The sequence below is a fragment of the Drosophila subobscura genome, chromosome E, assembly GCF_008121235.1.
Source record: "Drosophila subobscura isolate 14011-0131.10 chromosome E, UCBerk_Dsub_1.0, whole genome shotgun sequence".
Taxonomy (NCBI): domain Eukaryota; kingdom Metazoa; phylum Arthropoda; class Insecta; order Diptera; family Drosophilidae; genus Drosophila; species Drosophila subobscura.
The window spans coordinates 17,327,151-17,346,844 of NC_048531.1; the positions used below are offsets into that span (position 1 = coordinate 17,327,151).

The 19,694-nt window shown below is 47.9% G+C and overlaps 4 protein-coding genes across 4 annotated transcripts; 1 reads left to right on the forward strand and 3 right to left on the reverse strand.

The window, feature by feature from the left end:
• Positions 1–207: 207 nt before the first annotated feature.
• Positions 208–8,565, reverse strand: LOC117890627 (inositol-pentakisphosphate 2-kinase). Its single transcript, XM_034795576.1, is given in 11 exon segments — positions 208–452; positions 520–612; positions 614–732; positions 951–1,521; positions 2,256–2,402; positions 3,498–3,556; positions 3,622–3,954; positions 5,808–5,908; positions 6,738–6,892; positions 7,279–8,111; positions 8,180–8,565. Coding segments are annotated over 10 exon segments (2,127 nt in total). The 5' UTR covers positions 7,665–8,111; positions 8,180–8,565; the 3' UTR covers positions 208–289.
• Positions 8,566–8,703: 138 nt separating this feature from the next.
• LOC117890629 (immune-induced peptide 14) lies at positions 8,704–9,013 on the reverse strand. Its single transcript, XM_034795579.1, has 2 exons — positions 8,886–9,013; positions 8,704–8,818 (listed from the first exon to the last, which is right to left on the reverse strand). Exons 1-2 carry the CDS (start codon positions 8,950–8,952, stop codon positions 8,709–8,711), a joined length of 177 nt encoding a protein of 58 aa, XP_034651470.1. The 5' UTR covers positions 8,953–9,013; the 3' UTR covers positions 8,704–8,708.
• A 940-nt stretch (positions 9,014–9,953) lies between these two features.
• LOC117890630 (immune-induced peptide 4) lies at positions 9,954–10,354 on the forward strand. The gene is made up of 2 exons (XM_034795580.1): positions 9,954–10,104; positions 10,186–10,354. Exons 1-2 carry the CDS (start codon positions 10,029–10,031, stop codon positions 10,236–10,238), a joined length of 129 nt encoding a protein of 42 aa, XP_034651471.1. The 5' UTR covers positions 9,954–10,028; the 3' UTR covers positions 10,239–10,354.
• A 1,587-nt stretch (positions 10,355–11,941) lies between these two features.
• Positions 11,942–12,817, reverse strand: LOC117889823 (carbonic anhydrase 1). The gene has a single exon (XM_034794302.1). The coding sequence runs from the start codon at positions 12,815–12,817 to the stop codon at positions 11,942–11,944; it is 876 nt and encodes a 291-aa protein (XP_034650193.1).
• Positions 12,818–19,694: the final 6,877 nt, after the last annotated feature.

Genomic DNA, 19,694 nt, shown 5'->3' on the forward strand with positions numbered 1-19,694 from the left:
GCCACTAGCAGGACCAGCGCCGTGTATCCTGTGGTTTGTTAGCCGCTGCTGCCTTTTTCGCTGTCAAGCTGCGGTGAAAACCGTTTTTAGAGGTGCGGCCCCGGCCCCGGCCCAAGCCCAGAACCAGACACAGACACAGATCCAGACCCTGGCGGGAGTTACGAAAAAGAGCACAGAAAGTCAGCGGAAAAAAATGAACTAAATTGATGTAGCAGGAAAAACTGTGGCACAGTCATGGGCGCTCGACAGTCGATGCGTGCGGCTTTTAGTTGTGTGCAAACTTTATTAATTAATTTAATGCTCGGCAGCACTTTTCAATTTCGCATGTCTGCTCTATGAATTTATGAAAGTGACTATCGGGCTTCGGATCCAAATCCAGCACAGAGAGCTGCGTTAGAAAGTGATGACCCAGCAGGGAGACGAGCCCCGGCTGCAGCAGATCCGCTTCAAAGCTGCAAAGCGGCAAAAGGATTCGAAATTGGATTAGCCGGACTGCTCCATTGTGTGGATAATACTCACTCCTGGTCAGGCGTGCACTCGAGTTCCACTTCCTGAAATGTCAACATAATCGAGCAGTCCAAGGCCGTGGCTCCCAGCAGGTACGCCTGCTCCTGGCTGCAGTTCATCGGCGACGGGCATGGCCAGGGGCAGGGCCAGCAGTCCTCTGAGCGCGTCGTACGTGGGCCGCGAGTGCCGGGCGTAGTTTGCTCGCCACATATAATCGAAGTGTTGCTGCAAGTGCCAAGAATGGTTACCTTCAGCTAAGCCACTTCGCTGCCCACCACGGGCCATTTAGCCGCCTTCTCGAGTCCACTTCAGATCGCCCCCTGCTGCCTGTCAAATGGCTGCGCACTTTGAGAGAAAGCCAACTGCAACTACGGCTATCTGCCACAGTTGGCTATACAAATAAACAAGGGGCGGAGCAGGCGGGCAGCTGGGGGTTAGCTTACCTTTACCAGCAATTGCAAATTCAAAATTTTTTGCAGCACACAATTTTTTGGTAAGCGAAATATTTCCGCTTTGTTGATTTGTTCTTCACGTTGATTCTGATTCTGCTTCTGATTCTCGTTCTCATTCTCATTCCGACTTGTACTCGGAGTTGGCTGTGTTTCCGTTTCCGTTTTTGTTTCCGTTTGAGTTGCCAATGCCAACACACGGCCGAACTGTTGTTGGCTTACGGCTCCTGCAGTTGTTTCCCCTTCTACGACTATTCCGGGTGGCTTTGTGTACCTTTGGGTCGTTGGTTTTTCAGCAGCTGCTCTTGTCCTGCCGGAGGATTGACCAGCATTGACAGAGTCAGCGTGCCACTTCTCGGCACCCTCCGCCCTGGCAACATTAGCGGTGCCAATTCCAGCAGCTACACCAGCTGCAGCTTTTGTCTCCATTTCTCCAATTGAAACGCGACTCGGGCTCTGACTGCCACAGCCACTGTGGTCCTGGGCGAAGCTCTGCGTTGCACTCACCTCGTATTCCCTGAGCAGGCAGGCCACCAGCAAATGTTTTATAAGCACCATAATTTCACTGGAGAATTTCAGAGATTTTATGGCGACGGCAATGGCGACGGCGATGGCGTTCGTGTTGGCGTTGCCATTGGTACAATTTTGTTTGTTAGCATTTTCAATGCGCATTCCCATTCCCATTCCCAGTTCGTGTGGTCGTTGTCAACGTTGTGCCAAAAGGTGTTGAAACGACACAGCCAGAGAGAGAGAGAGAGAGAGAGAGAGAGAGAGAGAGACAGAGAGAGAAGAAGATACTAGAGGTGAGAAAACGCTGAATGGCTCGAGGGGAGAATGCAACCAGGAGTAGGGCAATGGCAATTTCGGCATTTGACACTCGAGAATTTGTGTTTGGCTTTAGCTTTCTGCATTATTTATTGAATATTTGCGTATTCGCCGAGTTTTATAGGACTTTGCTCCTCTAGCAAGCTCTTGCCATGGAAATAAATGTAAGCGGACAGGGAATAAGCCAAAGAGAATGTAATTATTAGAAAAGATAAAATAGTTTTCAATGAATGTTTGAAAAAGAAGTAAGCCAGAAGATGTTCTGTGTTGAAATGAATGGAAATTAAACTATCAAATTGGAAAGGAACGAACTTTCTCACTGTTAATTGTGTCCCTTGATTCTTACTTTACGTTTGGATAACTTCTTGAGTGCCAGTACCTTGCCGTGCTTTGCCTTGGCATGCGATGTTTCTCATTTTCTTTGCCCATCAATTTCCTTTGGCATTCTCATCACTCTGGATGGGGCTGACTTACCCGGGAAAGACACGCGAGTGCAATTCATCGAAGGAAATCGAATTCGCGTGATCGCCATAAATTAAATTGCCGTCCTGAAACACACGTAAATTATTTTGCGGGCAGGCGAAAAGTGCATTCAGGGCATCAAGCATACGACTGGGTGAGCTACAAAAATAAAATATGGATGAAAAACAATGAAAAGAGATCACAGCACGAAAATCCGTTTATACTCGTACGGTGCGAATCATAACACTAAGACCTCGTACACATTTGTACCGAATGAAAAGCAAACTAATTCATCAAATGTGACACGGCACGAATCGAGAGCTCACACTTGAGTCAACATTTGCATTAATTCATGAATGGACGATTTTATTAGTGGGATCTACTACTTGTTAGTTGATTTATGGACTCCGCAGAGATACTGAAATCGAGCCTTGATTTATATATGTATTTGTTCGGTTATCAAATGTGAGATAAATCAAACCAAATCGAATACACGAGTACGCAATGCCATCGAATAAATAATGAATATTTAAGTGAACTGAGAAAAGATAACTATATATTTATTATTTATTTTTTGGAAGTGTGGCAGTCTGCCGCAGTGGCACTACAGTTGCGGCACGCACTGGACTGGTTCATATGAATAATAGTATTAAAACTTATGTATGTACATATGGGATATATAAAAGATGCTGGCAGACAAAAGAGGAGCAAAAGAAATGGCAACAATTTGCGTGAGGCCATAACGGAGGTTCGGATGGTGGCTGGAGGATGGTCGTTGATGGGGAGCTTTTGCTATATAAAGTGCGAGGCGGAGGTGTGGGCAGTGGAAGCGTAGCAGGCGGTAAACCGGAATGAAAGCGCAAGCAAATTGAATTTTGTGCACGGATGCACGCATGACTTGAAACAGCGGGCCGCAAATAAACGAATGAGAGGAATGGGGGACTGGGACTGGGATTGGGATTGGGATTGCAGTTTAAGTGGACCAGACCAGACCAAACCAGACCGGCTCAGGCCAGGCCGAGGCCGAGGTCAGACAGTGTCCTGGCATATAATAAAGGAAAAGGAATACAGAGCACAGAGCACACAAAAAGTGCACTTGGTGGCACAGGCAGGAGGGAGCAGGCAGCAGCCGAAAGTGTTGGAATTATGAAGCACGACAGGACACGCAAATGGTGCAGATGGAAATTTATGACTCGATGTTCGTGCCAAAGGAGCGCCAGCTCCCCGCTTCCCATTCGGGATCCGATGACATACCCGGAGAATAGCTCCAAAGGACAGTAGTCGCCCAATCGTTTTATTTTCCCGTTGCGTAGCTGTCGAGAAGAATCAAATGAAAAACTAAGAGCGTCTCTCCCATCTCCACCTGCCGATGACTCACCTTCAATAGCTGCATGCCGCAATAGCGACACCTGCACTTGTCCCGGGTCGACTTCGCCACTTCGACTCCTGTTGCCTCCTGATTCTCCACGCCCTTGCTTCTCTTTGGCATTGTCTCTGGTCCTGCTGGCATTAAATCAAATAAATCGTTGACATCACTTGCCAACTGGAGCCAGCCTTGTTTGGGTTTTATTTCGATGGCATATGTATCGCCCAGACGATGGACACCTCGTGTTCCTGCCGTTGCTGTTGCAGTTGCCGTTGCCTTTGCTGTGGCTCCTGCTCCTGCTCTGGTTCCTGCTGCTCCTGTGGCATCTCCTGTTGTGCCCTTTGCCTGCAAAATTATATTGCTTGGCTTATTTTCTCTTTTTTGCTGCCCTCTGGTGCTGCTCCGGTCCAGCGGTAAATGGAGTAAAAGGGAAGGTGCCTGTTCCGTCATGTACTGCCATGAAATATTATGCCTGCCGTGTACCGCCAACTTTTGTCCTGGCGTTGATGCCATTTTGACTTGAAAATGCAACGACAAGCGCAGCAAGAGCACAAAAAAAAGGTACAAAGGCTAAAGGTCCACTCTTGAGACTAAATGTTATCCGTTAATCGGAAAAGGACTTTCATTGATTAATATACGACCTTTGATTGGTCAAGGACTGCGGATAATACTCCAATTTTATTCAATTTTCAGAAGAGAAAGCCTCGTGCAGAGGTGCCAACAAATGTTCTCGATCGACTGCTGCACCAGGAAGGAACTGAAGGAACTGAGTGAGGCGATAAGTTTGCCTGATAGCCTGTTACATCCATCTACTCGAATGCCATACACTCCCCTGTGATGTACGAGTACGGGGTATATAAACTTCATGAATAAGAGGGACGGACCTGGGTGGGGAGTTGCCATGGGTAGGCCATGGGTCGGGTTATCGCCGTTCCTGGAGTTGTTGTTGCTGTTGCCTTTGTGACATAAAACAAAAGTTGTTGCGCTGATTGTATGATGAGTTATGGAGCCATGAGGCCGGGCACGGAATGGAGTGCAGGACAATGGAGAGGAGTGAAGTGGCGTACAGGTGGCAGATGGGACGTTCTCGGTTCGCGGCTTGAAATTGAAAATTAACATTTAATGCCGCAATTAAGGGGCTTTTTTATTCGGATTCCTAAGTTTTTTGTCAGGCTCGTGGGTGCTCCGGACACTCCGCTCTGGAGCACGCCGCACAACATGGCGTTAGTTATGGCCACACGTTATGCCATATATATGTGCCTACAATTTTCTATTTTTTTCTGCTGCTTCGCTGGTTGTTTGTTTCCTTTGCTTGCAATTTTATTTCGGTCAATGCTTTGGCACCAAAGCCATAAATTCAATATGTACCGACCAGCAGAGCGGTGGGAAGCGCGCAAATAAATACAAAAGAAAAGGCGAAAGCCCAAAAATAAAACGGGAGGGAGATCGACCCGCCGAATACTCTGAAAGGCAGTGCAAAAGCGCCAATCCAGCGTCTCGAACAGGACTCTCAGGCTTATGGCTGAGCACTCAATCTGATGTGGGGGACTAGCCAAAGGAGCACTCTTTTCTGGCCCGCTTTTTGTTTGCGGTGCAGAGCATCATAAAAGTTGCAGCTATGGCGGCACTTTCAAAGCAATTTCGCCGCCTTTTATAACCGCACAACCCCGAAAACCGAAACGAATCGAAACAGCTACTGGCATTGGCAGTGGGCAGCGGGCAATGGACATCGTTCTTCGTGTCCTGCAAGCTTCTCGGACATAAACAGAAATAGCAGCAGCAGCAGCAACAGCAACAGCAACAGAAACACCAATGGCTAGTAACACCAACAAAGTGTTTACACTGTTGCCCACTTTAATTCAAAACAAAGAACCGTTGATTTATGTGCCTTGGCCAGGGTCCACGGCATGGCCGATGGTTCAGTAACTGGCAGTAGGTTCGGCGGGCATAGTCCGGATGCTAAGGCACAAAGGCAAACGAAACCGCAACGGCCACGGCAGTGACGGTGACGGTGGCGGCGGCGGCGGCATCTAACGTGTCCCTGCACATATGGCCAAAAATGCCAATATTGTCCTTGTACAAAATACACAATTTATTTGGACAGCAGCAGCACGGGTCTGGTCTGGGCTCCATCTCCATGACCGCCACGGTCCAAACAGCAGCATCAGCGTCAGGGAGCAGCTACGATGGCGACTCACCTGTAAATTGCCAAGTAAAACATCGAACGTGGCAGGCAATTGGGTCACATCTGGCAGGAGCAGCCCGAATTGCCCCACAAATTCCTTATCCAGACGCGCAACTGCAACGAAAAACCGGGGTAAAACCCCGCAAAAACACAAAAAAAAGGAATGAAGCAAAAGATGATGGCAAGCGGCGGCTGAATGAATGTAAAGTGTAAGCGCCAGCATCCGACTAAAGCTCCGGTTACGGCGATTATTGATATATAGACGACGCCGGTGGGTTAGACCACCTTCCCACCTCCACAGCCGTTGCCGGCGTAAACCGTCTATAGTCTACGGCGGTGAATGATAAATTGTTGGCTAGTGCAACGTGCAGCCTGTTGCTGGCTACAAGGCATAAGCCCAATTTTGATATATGGCCACGACTATTGGGCAAGCACACACTCACTGACGACCGCCCCTAATCAGTCCCCGGAGATGGCAAACGAAACTGGAGCAAAGGAGCATCCATCTGTGTGTGTGCATCGTACACCATCGTAAACGTCAGTGAAAGGGACTGGTCCGGTCTGGTCCGGTATGGGACGAAGCACTAAACTGTTCGTTTATGATTGATTGCAGTGGCTCTAAAAGGCTTTGGACAGCGGCCAGGGCGGGCCCTGGGACAGCGACAAAGGCCAATGCGATGCACTGCAGCGAAAGCTGATCAAATACAAAATTGTTGCCACAATGAGCACACACCAGCAGAGACTTGAAACCAAAACAGTGGGTACTCTGTAAGTGGAGCACTTCTGACATGACAAATTAATAGTAGAGGCGAGAATCTGTCCGACAAATGGAACGTCTGGAAACATCTTGAAAGGGTGCTATAATACGTCGCCCTGCTGGAGACCACTTTTCTGTGCACTTTCTTAGTTCCATTTATCAGGAATTGACTGTACAAATACTCACTCGGTCTGTGGGCGCGTATGTGCTCGTTTATCCAGAATCTATCGTCTTCCTTTGGTATGGCAACAATATCCGCTCCGCAGACAAACTCATTTCCTAATAGACGGCGCATTATCCCGATATAAGCCATAAAATCCGGCATTGTCAAGTCGCCAGCTGAAAGGGCGTCGAGGAGGAGCCCGAGAGAACACAAGAGAAATGTGGATAAATGAAATAAACACATTTGATGCAATGGCCAAAAGATGCACAGCAGATAAAGAGATTCCCAGTGAGATGGGCAACTGGGAGGATGTGGGATGTGAGATGTGGGAAGAGTGAAAGGCAAGAGCCAGCCAAGCGGGCAATAACCAAAGCACAATACACAAATTGGCTGGCTAGGGGAGGTGGGCACCAGGCGGGGATGGGGCAGCAGCTTGCCTGGGTGTTTGAAGTTGCACGCAACCATTTCCTGTGCAACAAAAACACCAAAAACGAAATGTGAGAGTGGCTTGGAGCGTGGAGCACCAACAATAAAACGGATTCTTATATACCATACGTACGAACCTTTATAGTTGATGCCTGGGCTCTGGCGGAATAGTCGGACTGCTCTTCCGGCCGCCCAATCTCTTCCGTCTCCTCTGGCTCTGGCTCTGCCCCTGCCGCCTGCTCATCCTGCTGCTCCGTTTGCGGCGGTGGCGGCGGCTGCTGTCTGCTGGATATCATTTTTGGCAAACGTAAAACTTTTTTAAATTGCGGCAAGGCAAGCACCAAATTTGCATTACCCTCCGCCCGATAGATCAACTCAATTTGGCGCAGTTCCATCTCCGCGGGCAGGTCCAGCAGGGCGTTCAGAGTCTTGGCTGAATGATGCCGATGCTCCATGGCGTCGACGGAGGCGACGGCGGCGGGTGCCAGGGGTGTTGGGACAGAAGGGGCTGGCACAGCTGTCATGGCTTATGCGCGGGTGTTTCTGGTTCGTTGGCGTTGTCCAAATGCAACCGACGCCCTTGCTCTCCTCGCTTTCCTTGCCTGCCTCGGTCTGTGGCGCCCCAGTGTTGATGATTGCCGATTGTGGCTTGTTGTGGTTGAGTTCTGCGGCTTTTCCACTGCTTTAGTTGTTGTGGCTGCGACTGTGGCTGTGCCTGTGGATGTGGATGTGACTGTAGCTGTGACTGTTGTGTTTGTCCTCTGGGGCACATTTATTGACCGCCGCCGAGATAAGATGCAGCAGCCAAGAAGTCGTCGCCGGCTTAAAACAGAAGAACCACAACCATTGAATTAATTCAGCTCTGTTGGTTATTCGGTAGGCAAATATTAGCCGATAATCTGATTAAATTATATATATGGCTGGAGCTCACAGGGAAGCTGTCGACACTTACAGCTGCTAAACACTTTACTCTGTAAATTAAACAAATTAGTTCTGTACTTTTTCCGGGCTACGCTACGACAGTCGATGAAAGACTCACCCTAACCTGTCTTCTGAAGCCTCAGTCGGTGGTATTTCAGTGCAATCAATTTTGTTTCCAGAGAGCAGCTAAATGTTTTATAGATTTGCTTTTGTTTGAGTCAATAAAAACAACTCAAAATTCGAAAACAAGCGGCGAACAGCTGTTGATCTTGATCAGCGCTGGCATTGCTCAGTTTCGGCTTGTGGTTTCTGTGCTGCCGATTCAGCTATTTTATAGCTAAAACAGTGTTATCGTTGCTTGCTGACTAATTTGGAGTAAATTCTATGTACAGAAATATTGTACAATGGAAGCTCATTAGCACTATTATAAGTACTATTAATTAATATTATTAAAAACTATTGCCTCTGTTTTAAGCTGTTGTCGAATTCAGCAATTTTTTCATGCCATCCGTAAAAACAGCTTTTTGGCAACACTAATGAGCACCACAGGCAAATACCAAATCTGGTATTTTCTGCAATATTAAGTGAGGCCGTGCCATCGCCAAATGCCCAATTTTGAGAATTCGAAAACAGGGGAGGAAATCGTTTTAAGCTCTATTTATTTGATTTATTTCCAAGGTCCATTTAGTTTTGCGTATGTACTGAGTCCGGTCCGTTTGGATGAGGGTATGGCCGCCAGCATTCAGCACTTGGGTAGCTAATTGGACGGTAGGTGCACTGATAAGCAATCAATTCCAACTAGAAATGTGTTTCCGATCACTTACCAGCCTCAGCAGTCGAGAGGGCCGCAATGAGAGCAAATACAAAGCCGCAGATCTTCAGGCAGTTCATGTTTAAGCTGTAAAATCTGATTCCACAATGATTGGTTCGACACTGACGGGCGACGCTTATATACCCGCCAGACCCGCAAGACTGCGGGTGCAGTGGCTGGGTGTGCGCATTGATTGAGCTTCGGAAATTCCAATACTGTAAAATACCCCAGGGTCACGATCGGGTGCTCTAAGGCACTGATAATGTGATTGCAAATAATATGTGGAGGAAAGCAAAACCAATTAATGCAATCCATCTGATTTCATTCCTCAATAAGAATTATTTTTTGGCAGCTTTAAAACCGCAACCCACTGCATTATTTTGTACCCAACATGTGTAGTACATTAAATTTGGATTCATGCGGTGCTGTGGCTCATATTTTATGTATTTTAATAAAATAAATATAAAACTAATTTAGTTAGATAAGAGCCGTGTACGCCATAAAGCTCCACTGACTAGAAAATGAAAGTACTTAAAATAAAAAAGGTATTTAGATTATCTAAACTATTAAAAAGTTCAATCGATCTGCTACTGGCACAACTCATTAATAATTGCATTTAGTTGGCTTCGAAACCATTTCCAGTTTGCATATTTCCGCTGAATGAGTTTTACTAGGTTTTCCAGAGAAAAAGGGCAGCTATAAAACTTAATGTGCAGTTGCATACAATACGAGGGCTACAAATTGTGTCTATTTAAGATAATACTAAACGTGATTGTAAAGAAATCTCGCTCAGACTTGCAGTGTTCTCTATTGATAAACAATACCATATACATATGTACATATGTATGTATATATGTACACATGTACATTTTCAGATTATAATCAGCATCAATAGAATGCGTAGAAAACCCAGACCGGTTCGCGATTAACACGAATCACACTGCACATACAACAGAAGGCGAAGCTCTGATTGACGGCTAACGAGATTAAGAAGCTCTTTTAACCTGTGCAATCCCCCGATCTGGGTGGAGGGAATTTCCCAGTACGAGAACAGTACTCTGCAGTCGGTGCCCGTCGAGCTATAAAAGATCGTGTCAGCCGGCAGTGGGGCATCAGTATCACAGTCGTACCGAAAACCAAAACCAACCCAATCAACATGAAGTTCTTCCAAGCTGCTGCCCTGCTCCTGGCCATGCTCGCCGCCCTGGCCAATGCCGAGCCCGTTCCCAAGCGTAAGTAGGAGAATGGGAGAACTAATCTTGAATAAAGTTCATTTAAATAAATTTACTTACGATACGCACATCCTTTTGCAGCTGGAACTGTGCTGGTCCAGACCGACAATGTCCAGTACATTCGCACCGGCTAGAGGCTCCCGAGTACCAGGACTTCAACTGTTTGTGCCTGTGACTGACGGCGTTGATTTTCATGAATAAAAATGAATTGCCAAGGAAATGAGAAAATAAATGTGCTTGTCAAAATGAATTGTGCATTTTCCTGAATACATTTTCACAGCTAGCTTGACATTTTTAGACAGTTTTGCTGCAGCGACAACTGGTTTGTTATCACCTCTCAGAGATGAGATTGATGCGCATTCTGCCCTGACTTTATCGCTTATTATTTTGCACCCGGCACCCGGCATTGCCCTGCTCCCCCCCGTCAAGACATGTTGTACAGAACTTGTTGTTATTCGCATCCAAATGGAAACTGTTCAAAGCTCGTTTTAATTATTTGACTTGCAAACTGCTGACCGAACAACCAGCGGCTCGGATGGGATGCGACTGCTACTGCGACTCGCACTGTAGCCTGTGGCCACTCGAAAGCATCTCCATATTTACATGTTTACATACAAATGTACATACGCTTGGCTGTCGGGGAACAAGATTCGGGATAAACTTTAAACAATTTTCCAAGGGAAAACTATTTGGTCGTCCTGTTTCAGCCACAGCTTCTGCCATTGTTACACTTTGTGTGTGCCGTCAGACTGGCGCCACGCCACAACCATACGTCCCTGCCCCGCCCCCGCTTTCGACGCTATATGGCTCGTTGCCTCAACAATTATTTTAAACTTTTACCACAAATATTTCCTTCGCTGGTTTTACGCCTGAAATAAATCGTAATGGAAGCTGCCGTCCGTCCGGTTAACAGTTCTAAAAGTCCAGAGGCGACAAGGTAGGAGAGTTGGTGGGGGTAGGGAATAGCGGCTGGCAATTTCTTAAATATAAGTAGCAAAACCAAAGATAATCCTTTGATATTCCTGGAGGAGGAATTCCTGCATTTACGCTTCAGCTTCAGCTTCCTTTTGTCCGTGTTTGAAGTAGCCAAAAGCCAACTATGGCAGCTCAGCTCAGCTCAGCCAATGCTTTGGGAGGGCAGTCAATAACTGAATACCTATTGGGCAGGAGGCGTGCGGCTGTCTGCCTCCCTGCTATTCCCTACCCCACCGGATGGTTTGAGGAATTTACCGCCTCAGAGTGCTGCTCCGTTTCGGTTTCGATTCGGCATGATTTCAAAGCGAATTTCTGTGGCAATTTTGGCGCAACTTTTAAGCCAATCAGTATTCGATTCCCTTTTTGCCCAGCAGGCGTTTATTGAAAATTAATTTAGACAATTTTTACAGTAGTCGGAGCACACCGGAGCACACGGTAGAAGCCACTGCCAGCCCCAAGGCATTCCAGTAATTTTAGCCCTGCCTGCATGCAAACAAAACGAACCAAATCCCCAGGTGAACTCATGCTCTGCCAGCATTTTTCCTCTGCATTTTGACTACGTACTGAGGCACTCCAGTGGAGTACGGCAGACAGCCAGTCAAATACTTCATTTCTGCCCAGAGGAGCACACAAAGGCCGACCAGAGGTGCAAATCGCCAAGTCAATCGAGGCATCTCCATGCTTCTCATCTCTGAAATGCAAGCTTCCACTTTGAAGTTGGATTTGATTTGAATTGCACTGACTTCAGGCACGTGAGGCACTCTCTCGCAGGATGAACACAAGCTTCAATGATTTTTGAACTAGTTTTATCAATCAATAGAAACATAGAACACATCAAAATAATTATGCAACATAGAACACATCAAAAAGTGTAGAAACTGAGGCAGCGATCCCCCAGCGGCTGCTCCGGGCGCGCGTTCCAACAGATCTTGTTGCCATCGATACCGCGGAGGGCGCGGAACTGGGACGACTGCACCGCGCTGATGGCAAAGATTTCGCTGCAGATCAGCCACAAGGTGGGCATGGCCTGGCCACCGTTGTCGTAGGTGCCCTCGTAGCTGTAGAAGCTGCTGCCGAAGGGAGACATCAGGGAGGCCAGATCAAAGGGCGGCAACTCCATGTGCGAGTTGGGATGCGCGACGCAGCGAAGGCTTTCAGTGATTTGATTCAATGGCCCGTGCTCCTGTCCGTGTGCAAACAGATAGGAGACCGCCACGCACTCGTAGGGGACGCTGCCCTGGTGGCAGCGGTGCAGCACCTGCATCTCCAGCGAGCACTTCTGCGCGTCTATCGAATGCTCAGCGCCCCACTTGAAGCACGCCTCCACGAAGTGGTACTTGCCCGCCAGCCCACCTCCACTCAGGTGGGGCACCGAATCCCACTTGCAGCAGATGCGCAGGATCACCGTGCTGCCGTTGTTCTCCAGCAGCATTGCCAGCGGAAGTTTCTCGTAGTAGTTCCATTCCAGCGGGCTGCCCAGCATCGTCCAGCGTGTTGCACTCCGCACTATGTTAATCGGCGTCGGCTGTCGCGCCAGCTTCATCTTCAGCCTCCAGGTAACTATGTACTCAATCGCCGCCTTGATGACGCAGAAGAGTATCCCGACAATATTGAGGATTGCCATGGCCATAACGCAGCAGACCAACACTCTCAGCAGCTTCGAACGCTCGGTGCAGCGCATCACAAAGCTGAAGCCCTGCATGAACTGCAGCCAGAAGTCGTCAATCGAGGCTGGCATTCTGGATGTCACAATCAAAGTGCCAAATGAAGTATGAATATTACAGACGTGCGACATAGGTCAGAGTGTACTTTGATTTCGAATAATTCCCTCTGATAGAGAATCAAAAGGAATTGATTTCTTTGTGAGCAGTGGATATGATTGCTGTAATCTGCCATTATGGACCAAATGAGCAACTGCCAGCAGACCCAGCAGCTGTCTTGGCAGCAGTCGAGTGCGAGCTAAACATGTTAAATGAAATGCAAGCAAAATGCAGAACCACTTTATAAGATGGCTGCTGCCATTTGCATTTCCATGCCCATAATCAGCTAATTGCTCAACAAGAGCCGAGTGCCCAGTGCAGTGCCCAGTCCGGTATTGGGCTGTCGCTTTCCGAAATGGATATGAGAGGCAGGAGCATAATCTAATCGGGCGGTAAATGAGGAGAGGGACATGGGAGGGCATGGGATCGGGACTCAAGACGAGTCAGGTGCAGCATGCCAATATTGAATTTGAGGCCAGCCACAAGTGGAATGTAAATGATGTTTCCGCCATTCGAGTTGCAATTGACTTGGCTCGCACTCACAGCCGGACTCAGAGATGGGCGAATGCTCGAATTATTAATTACCAATTGTGGGTCGAGCACGGTTGGGATGAGCCTCGTCATCTATTGACGCTCACATTTATGATTATTCATGTGTGCTTATGTGGGTGATTGGGGGCAAGTGCGCACTGGAGGCTCTGAAGCTTTGTTGCTCCGCAGTGAGCGCTTTCACTGCTGCCGAAATTGTGACCCGACCACCGCCCAGTGGCCAGGAATGCATGGGCTTGTCCTTTGTTTGGGCCACGGTGAATCCATTGAAATCGCTGAGCCATAAAGCAGATAGGCCCGGCACAGCGATGTCGGTTTATGGGAGCAGAGAGCGAGAACGAACAACAGGAGGCACACACTCCAACGCACAGCTGTGTGTGAGTGTGTGTGGCCATGGCAACTTATATAAATGGAATACAAGTAGGCGGCCATCCCAGTAAACGGGCAACGGTAACGCAAGCCCACCAGAGAGAGAGAGAGAGAACCGAGTCGAGTCCGGGGCCTGTTCTGGTCTGTGCTGTGGTCCTGCATCCTGGATGCCAAACTTCTGGGCGCGTGCTTCATAAAATAGTCATAATGCATGTTTTTATGAAATATGAAGTGGCCAAAAAGTTGCTGCCCCAGCATAGCCCGAACCGCATCCCTCCACACCACACATTTACCTATCCACCGGTGGCTCGTTCGCTCGTTCGCTCGTTCTCCTTCTTGTTGGTGGGAGTCTGTCTGGCCTATTTTGCTGCATATTCCTAAGCCAGAAACCAAAACGTAAATATTTTGCCATGTAATTATTTGTATACATCACCGGAAATGCCCCCTCCCCTACCACTACTCCAACTTCTTCGTGTGTGTGTTTGGGCAGAGTCTTAAATGTATTAGTGAGGCCATTAAAAGTTGCCAAGTCGTTCCCACGGGAGCTTAAAGCCAAAGGAACCGAAATTGCATTGGGATTTTGAGCTTGTCTGCCATAAAATAATCATCCACAACGAAATCTGGCCCAGAACGATTTCCCAGTTTTGAACTATTCCAAAGTTCTTGAAGATCGAGACCAGATGGACTCACAGCGCGATCCAGATATGAAACCTAATGTTCGCTTTTGTGTATGACAATTAAATGGAAAAACTATTTTGGCTGTGATTTTTTATAAACCAGAAGCTAGTTCCTGGCTGTCTGGAGGGAGTTGCATATTTTTAGTTCACTTTCGTAGGCAACCTTTTGGACTACTTTGATGGCCGTGACTCCTTGTTGCCTGATGAATTCGGGGCACGTTTTGTCCGGGGCAGAACTTATCGTCGGCTGCAGTGTGCCCTGTGACTGAGCAACGGCGGCACGCTGTCGGCTTGCTACAGGTGGCCCGTGGGGTGTCTCAGCCTCAGACAGTTTTGGCAGGGGAACGTATGGACTCACGGTGACTGTGGCATAGCCATTGGAAAGTGATTCTGCACCTACGTCTTGGTCTTAGTCCTTACCAAAAGGTTTCCACCTCTGGTCTTTCGACCACACCCGCAAAAGCGATTAATTTCCTTTTTGATTACGAACAATCACAGCGAAGGTGTTATAGTCCAATCTTTTGATTACTAAATACTTTGGTTTGTCTTTGTAGGTCGTTGAAAGAAACTTACTGGTCCGTGGAGCTGGGATTTTGCTCCTAACTCTACAAAGCTCTCTGTGGCACGCGAAGTCTGTTTTAATACTGACTAACCTTAGTTCATGTTGATATTCCAGGTCAATGCTGTGTTGCTGGCTTCCCCTGCTGTGCTCCTGCGATATCAAAACAATTACAAGTGGCATAATTATACGTAATGCATTTATCACACTCAAAACTTTTGCTGCACTTGTGCTGCATATTCCCGAAAAGTTATAACGAAGAAGCCCAAAGAGCCTGATTTGTTGGTGCCACCAAAAAGTTCGGCGTTTGCTTCCGTTTCCGGTCCTAGCAGATGGCAGCGGGGATATATTCTAATTGCAGTTCATAATAGTGAACCAATAAATTAATGGAAGCAAGAGTTCTCTTCGCTGGTCTGTGGCCTTTATTCCCTGGAATTCGCATCACATTGGTTCGTTTCATTTCACGTTGAGGCTCTGCCCGCGGTGCTCCCTTGAGACTATAATATCAAATTTCTAAAGCAAAGAGTTATTAATTCGCCCAAGCAGTGGAATTGCTTGTTTGCTTGGAATTATGCAAATTCCAGCACAATCACAGAAGCGATGAGACCCAAATGACAAACACCACCCCTCCGCCCGCCGAAATGCATCTCATTTCTCCATCAGCCTCCGCTCTGCCGCACCCTGGAGTGCTTACTCTTCGCTGGGAAATTGAAAAGAAATTATTATAACTTGTATTTGCATTGCCATGGCCTGGCCTCAGGCACAGTTGCTGCTCAAAGTTTTCGGCTTTTTGGACAGCAAAAGTCACGGTAAAGGGCTCCATGGCCAGCCAGCCAGCCAGCCAGGCAGGCTATGGCCTGTGCAAGTACGTGCAGTTTAGAGCGGAATTTATTCCCCCCAACTCTAACTGATGTGCCACCCATGGATCTTCCTGGTCTTGGCCCATGCGACGAGATTTGTTATTAAAAAACTTTGCGCCAAGTGCGTTCCATGTTTGGTTCTACTCGGAGGATTTTTTTATTTCTTCAAAGATAGTTAAAGTTCAAAATTAAAAGGATTAGCAAAGGACGGCACGGGAGGCTGCTGCTGCTGCTGCTGCTGCTGCATACCAAAATAACATGGTAGGTAGTCCATTTGGTGCTTAGGTGATCCTTTTTTTCCCACCGGGTTTACAGGAAAGTTTTTGATTGCAAACTTTTTATGGAGTGTGCCGGGAACACGGAACGGCGACAAATGTTTGTTGGGTAATGAGCAAGCAGTTCAAAGCGGGAACATTCAAGCAGGGTGCACCGCTTGATGGGCAAGCAGTTGTCAGGCTCGACTCGATCGATGATTTGATTGCGTTTCCGCTTTGCAGGTGGCATTTGTTTATGCAAGAGCTTCTCCCCAAATGAAATCTAATTCAGTTTCCAATAATAACCAAACAGAAGAGAGCAGTGAGGGGGGACCAGTTCATGGCAGAACTTTGCCAAGATTTTCTTTTGTGCCACTCGAAACTTCTGCACATTGGCCTTTTCCCTCCCCCCCCTGGCTGTCCGATTCCTGTGTGTGCTTTTGTTCAAGTTCAAAATTGAAAAGCAAAACTTGGGGCCAATTGAAACTGCATTTGTATACAATGCATTCGAGCCGTCCAAAGTTGGGGCGCTCTGTGTGTGGCTCTGTCTCTGTGTCGCATCAAGCTGTCAACACTTTGCTTTGCCTTTGACTCGAGCACCGGACTCGGAAGCGTCCCCCATCCCTGCACCTGCCCCTGCCCTTAGCCCCTGCAGCCATTAGTTGTTGTTTATCCGAGCGCAAAAGTTTGCGACAAAAAGTTGGCAGAAGTTTCTCCTCTCCAGGCGGCGCTTCAGCAAAAACTATTAAAAGTGTATCGACTCATTTGAGCCATGGCCATTTTTAGACAAGCTTATCGAATTACAAGGATTACGGCAGGACACAGAGTAGAGACTGCGACAGGGAGTGTCCCATGTTTATGCCACTTTAATATTCCATTTCCGCTTTCAGTTGCTTTCATTTCTAATAAGTGTGAGGAGCACTGGCCAAGCGAAAGCCAAATCAATGACAAAGTGGAAGTCGAAACGTTCGCTGGATGATGATGATGGCAAGTGCCAAGGATAAAGCATTTTGCATGCCAACTAACTGATTCAGAGCCGAACCACAACGAATGTGCACGGACAGGGACAGTGACACGATTCCTGCAGTTTGTTCTTCTCTGCCCTCTCCTTTTCCAGCGCCCAAAAACAACTCTCAGAAGCGGAGAATGCAGGCGGCAGCAGGGTACAGGGGATTCTGGTCATGTCAATGGACGCAAAGTGTCCATGCTACGTGACTGACATTAAGTATTGGCATTGCCCTTCCGTGGCACTTCTCCCGGCCATTCTCATTGCTTTTTGCATCTTTTAGCCTCCACCACGTTTATTACTCCTGCAAAAATCATGCAAATGTCCTGCCCGAAGTATGCTGGGCGGGCTAGCGTGGCTTATGGCAGATTTCCAGTAGAGCAGAGCAAAGAGTCTTCTAGTCCTCTCGTCTAATGGTAATGGGTCTTAAATGCGCCTTTCAACCTTGCCAGCTGCACGACACCAGCGCTGGATCCCCGGTGCTACAGTGGGGTGACGGCAGGCCAACGTGAAAATTATGTGTCAAAACATAAAAGAGTAGCCGAGCCGAGCTGGCCGAGAGGCACTCAATTTGAGTGCACTTGGTAACGGTGAAAGCTCACAAAAAGAAAGCCCAAGGACCCACCGAACAATGTTTGACATCATTTTTGGGAGTTCATTTTCGGCCATTCCCGAAAGCAAGTCAAGATTTGGCTGGACAGTCTGTAAATCATTGCAATTATCTATTAACCATAAGAGCTAAATGTGTATATGTTCGAAGCATTAAAATCTGTATGGAAAATGCCGCCTCCTCATAATCTCTCCTTGAATCTACGCCAATCAGTTTCGCCATCAGGGCCATTCGCCATTCGCCATCCCATTACCATTTCAATTCCGTGCACAATTTCATTTACATTTTATTCTGCATTCTCCGTTTCTTTTTCTTTTTGTGCAGATTCTCAATGAGGGAAAACAAATAATTTTCTTTCTTTCATTTGCAGCACTTGCAGTGTGCTCTGGAATTGATGCTTTGCCTTTGTCGCAGGATTTCTCTGGCTGTTGCTTTTGGCGGTGACTCCCGCTGAATGGACGCGAGTCGCGTCCTGGGATTTGGCGATGCCAGTGGCATTAATATGCAAAGTATGATATGCAGTTGAGCTGCGATTTGTTGCACTCGATTGAGTTGGCTGCAAATTTACATGCAGCAAATATTGAAACGCCAGCCACGTGCCACGCGCCACGCGCCACCCCACCAGCAGGCAAGGCGCAAAGCAAAATATTTGCAGTTCATTAAAGTTGTTCGACGAGAGTGTCATCGAAATTGGATTTGTCAATTCTAATCGTGTTATGATTTGTGCATTGCAAGTGGCCGTTGCCAGCAGCAACGGGAAGTTTGTGGCAAGAGTTCCGTTCCGTTCCGTTCCGTTCCACCTGCAGGAGCAGCTGAAAAGTTCAATTTACACTTGGTTAGCCTTAGCCCCCATGCAAACACACACTCACACATTTTGTGGAGCAGACGAGCATTCGCAGTGCATTTCAATTAGAGCCGACGCTCACTCAAAGCGCCGCGCACGTGGCATCCGTGGCGGCGGCACATTGTCAGCGCCCGCATTTGGCAGGCAGGCAACGGGGAAGCGGGAAAGTGTTGCGCGTGCCCTGCACCCAGGCGACACACGACACACGACCTGCGGGCAGCGGCTGCAACAATTCCTACCTGTTGAGCCAAGCCCCGAACCAAAGGGCACCGGAGGACACGTGTGCATTAAGCCAGGTTCAAGCGGCGGCAAAGAGTTAACATGTTGATCGCTGCCACTGCCACCCGCTGGCTGCGGCACGAGGCGGAAGGGTAAGCAGGAAGGTGCAAGAATGCAATGAACTCGCAGGAATATGCTCGGCATCAATGAATTTGTTGAAATACTTTGCATAGCCGGCTTAACCATGGATTTTCTCGCAATAAAAAAATAAGTGCGGAAGAGGTGAGGGACACACTGCGAATCCCTAATGCCAGCGTATGAAATTCCATATGCAGAAAAAGAACACAGTGCCTGCCTGAATGGAGTGAGTAAAGGTTGGGCTCAGGGGACAAACAGTTTACGGCAGGCAGTGCTCACTGTGGAGATACGACGAACGCCAGGAACGTTTGAGCAAACGGAATTGCAAAACGCTGCAAGGATCCCGCCAGAAGGAAGCGATAACTCATAAGCACAATGAGAGCTGCAGCAGGAGCTGCAAGCGGAATGAGGATGTGGGGACACACCACACACACAACACACAAGCAGGATGCGCTTTAGGTCTCTGGTCGAGTCAGCTGCGCGGTAGGCACAACTTTGCTGCAGTAAATTGGACAAAGTCCGTGTAAATCCCTGCGTCCTAATGTGTTGTTTGTGCTGCAACAGAGCTCATTGAGGCAGGGCCGAAAACTAATGGGATTGGTACGAGCCCCGGGCCGACTGGTGCGGCTCAGAGTGAGATCAGTCCGACGCGCAGTCATGAATGGGCAGGACACAGCGTCCAAGCCGCTAACAAGGCCAGCCAGGCCAGGATCGAGGAAGCCGTCTAATCTGTGAGCGTTTTCCTTACGCTTTTGCAGCTTACCTTTGCA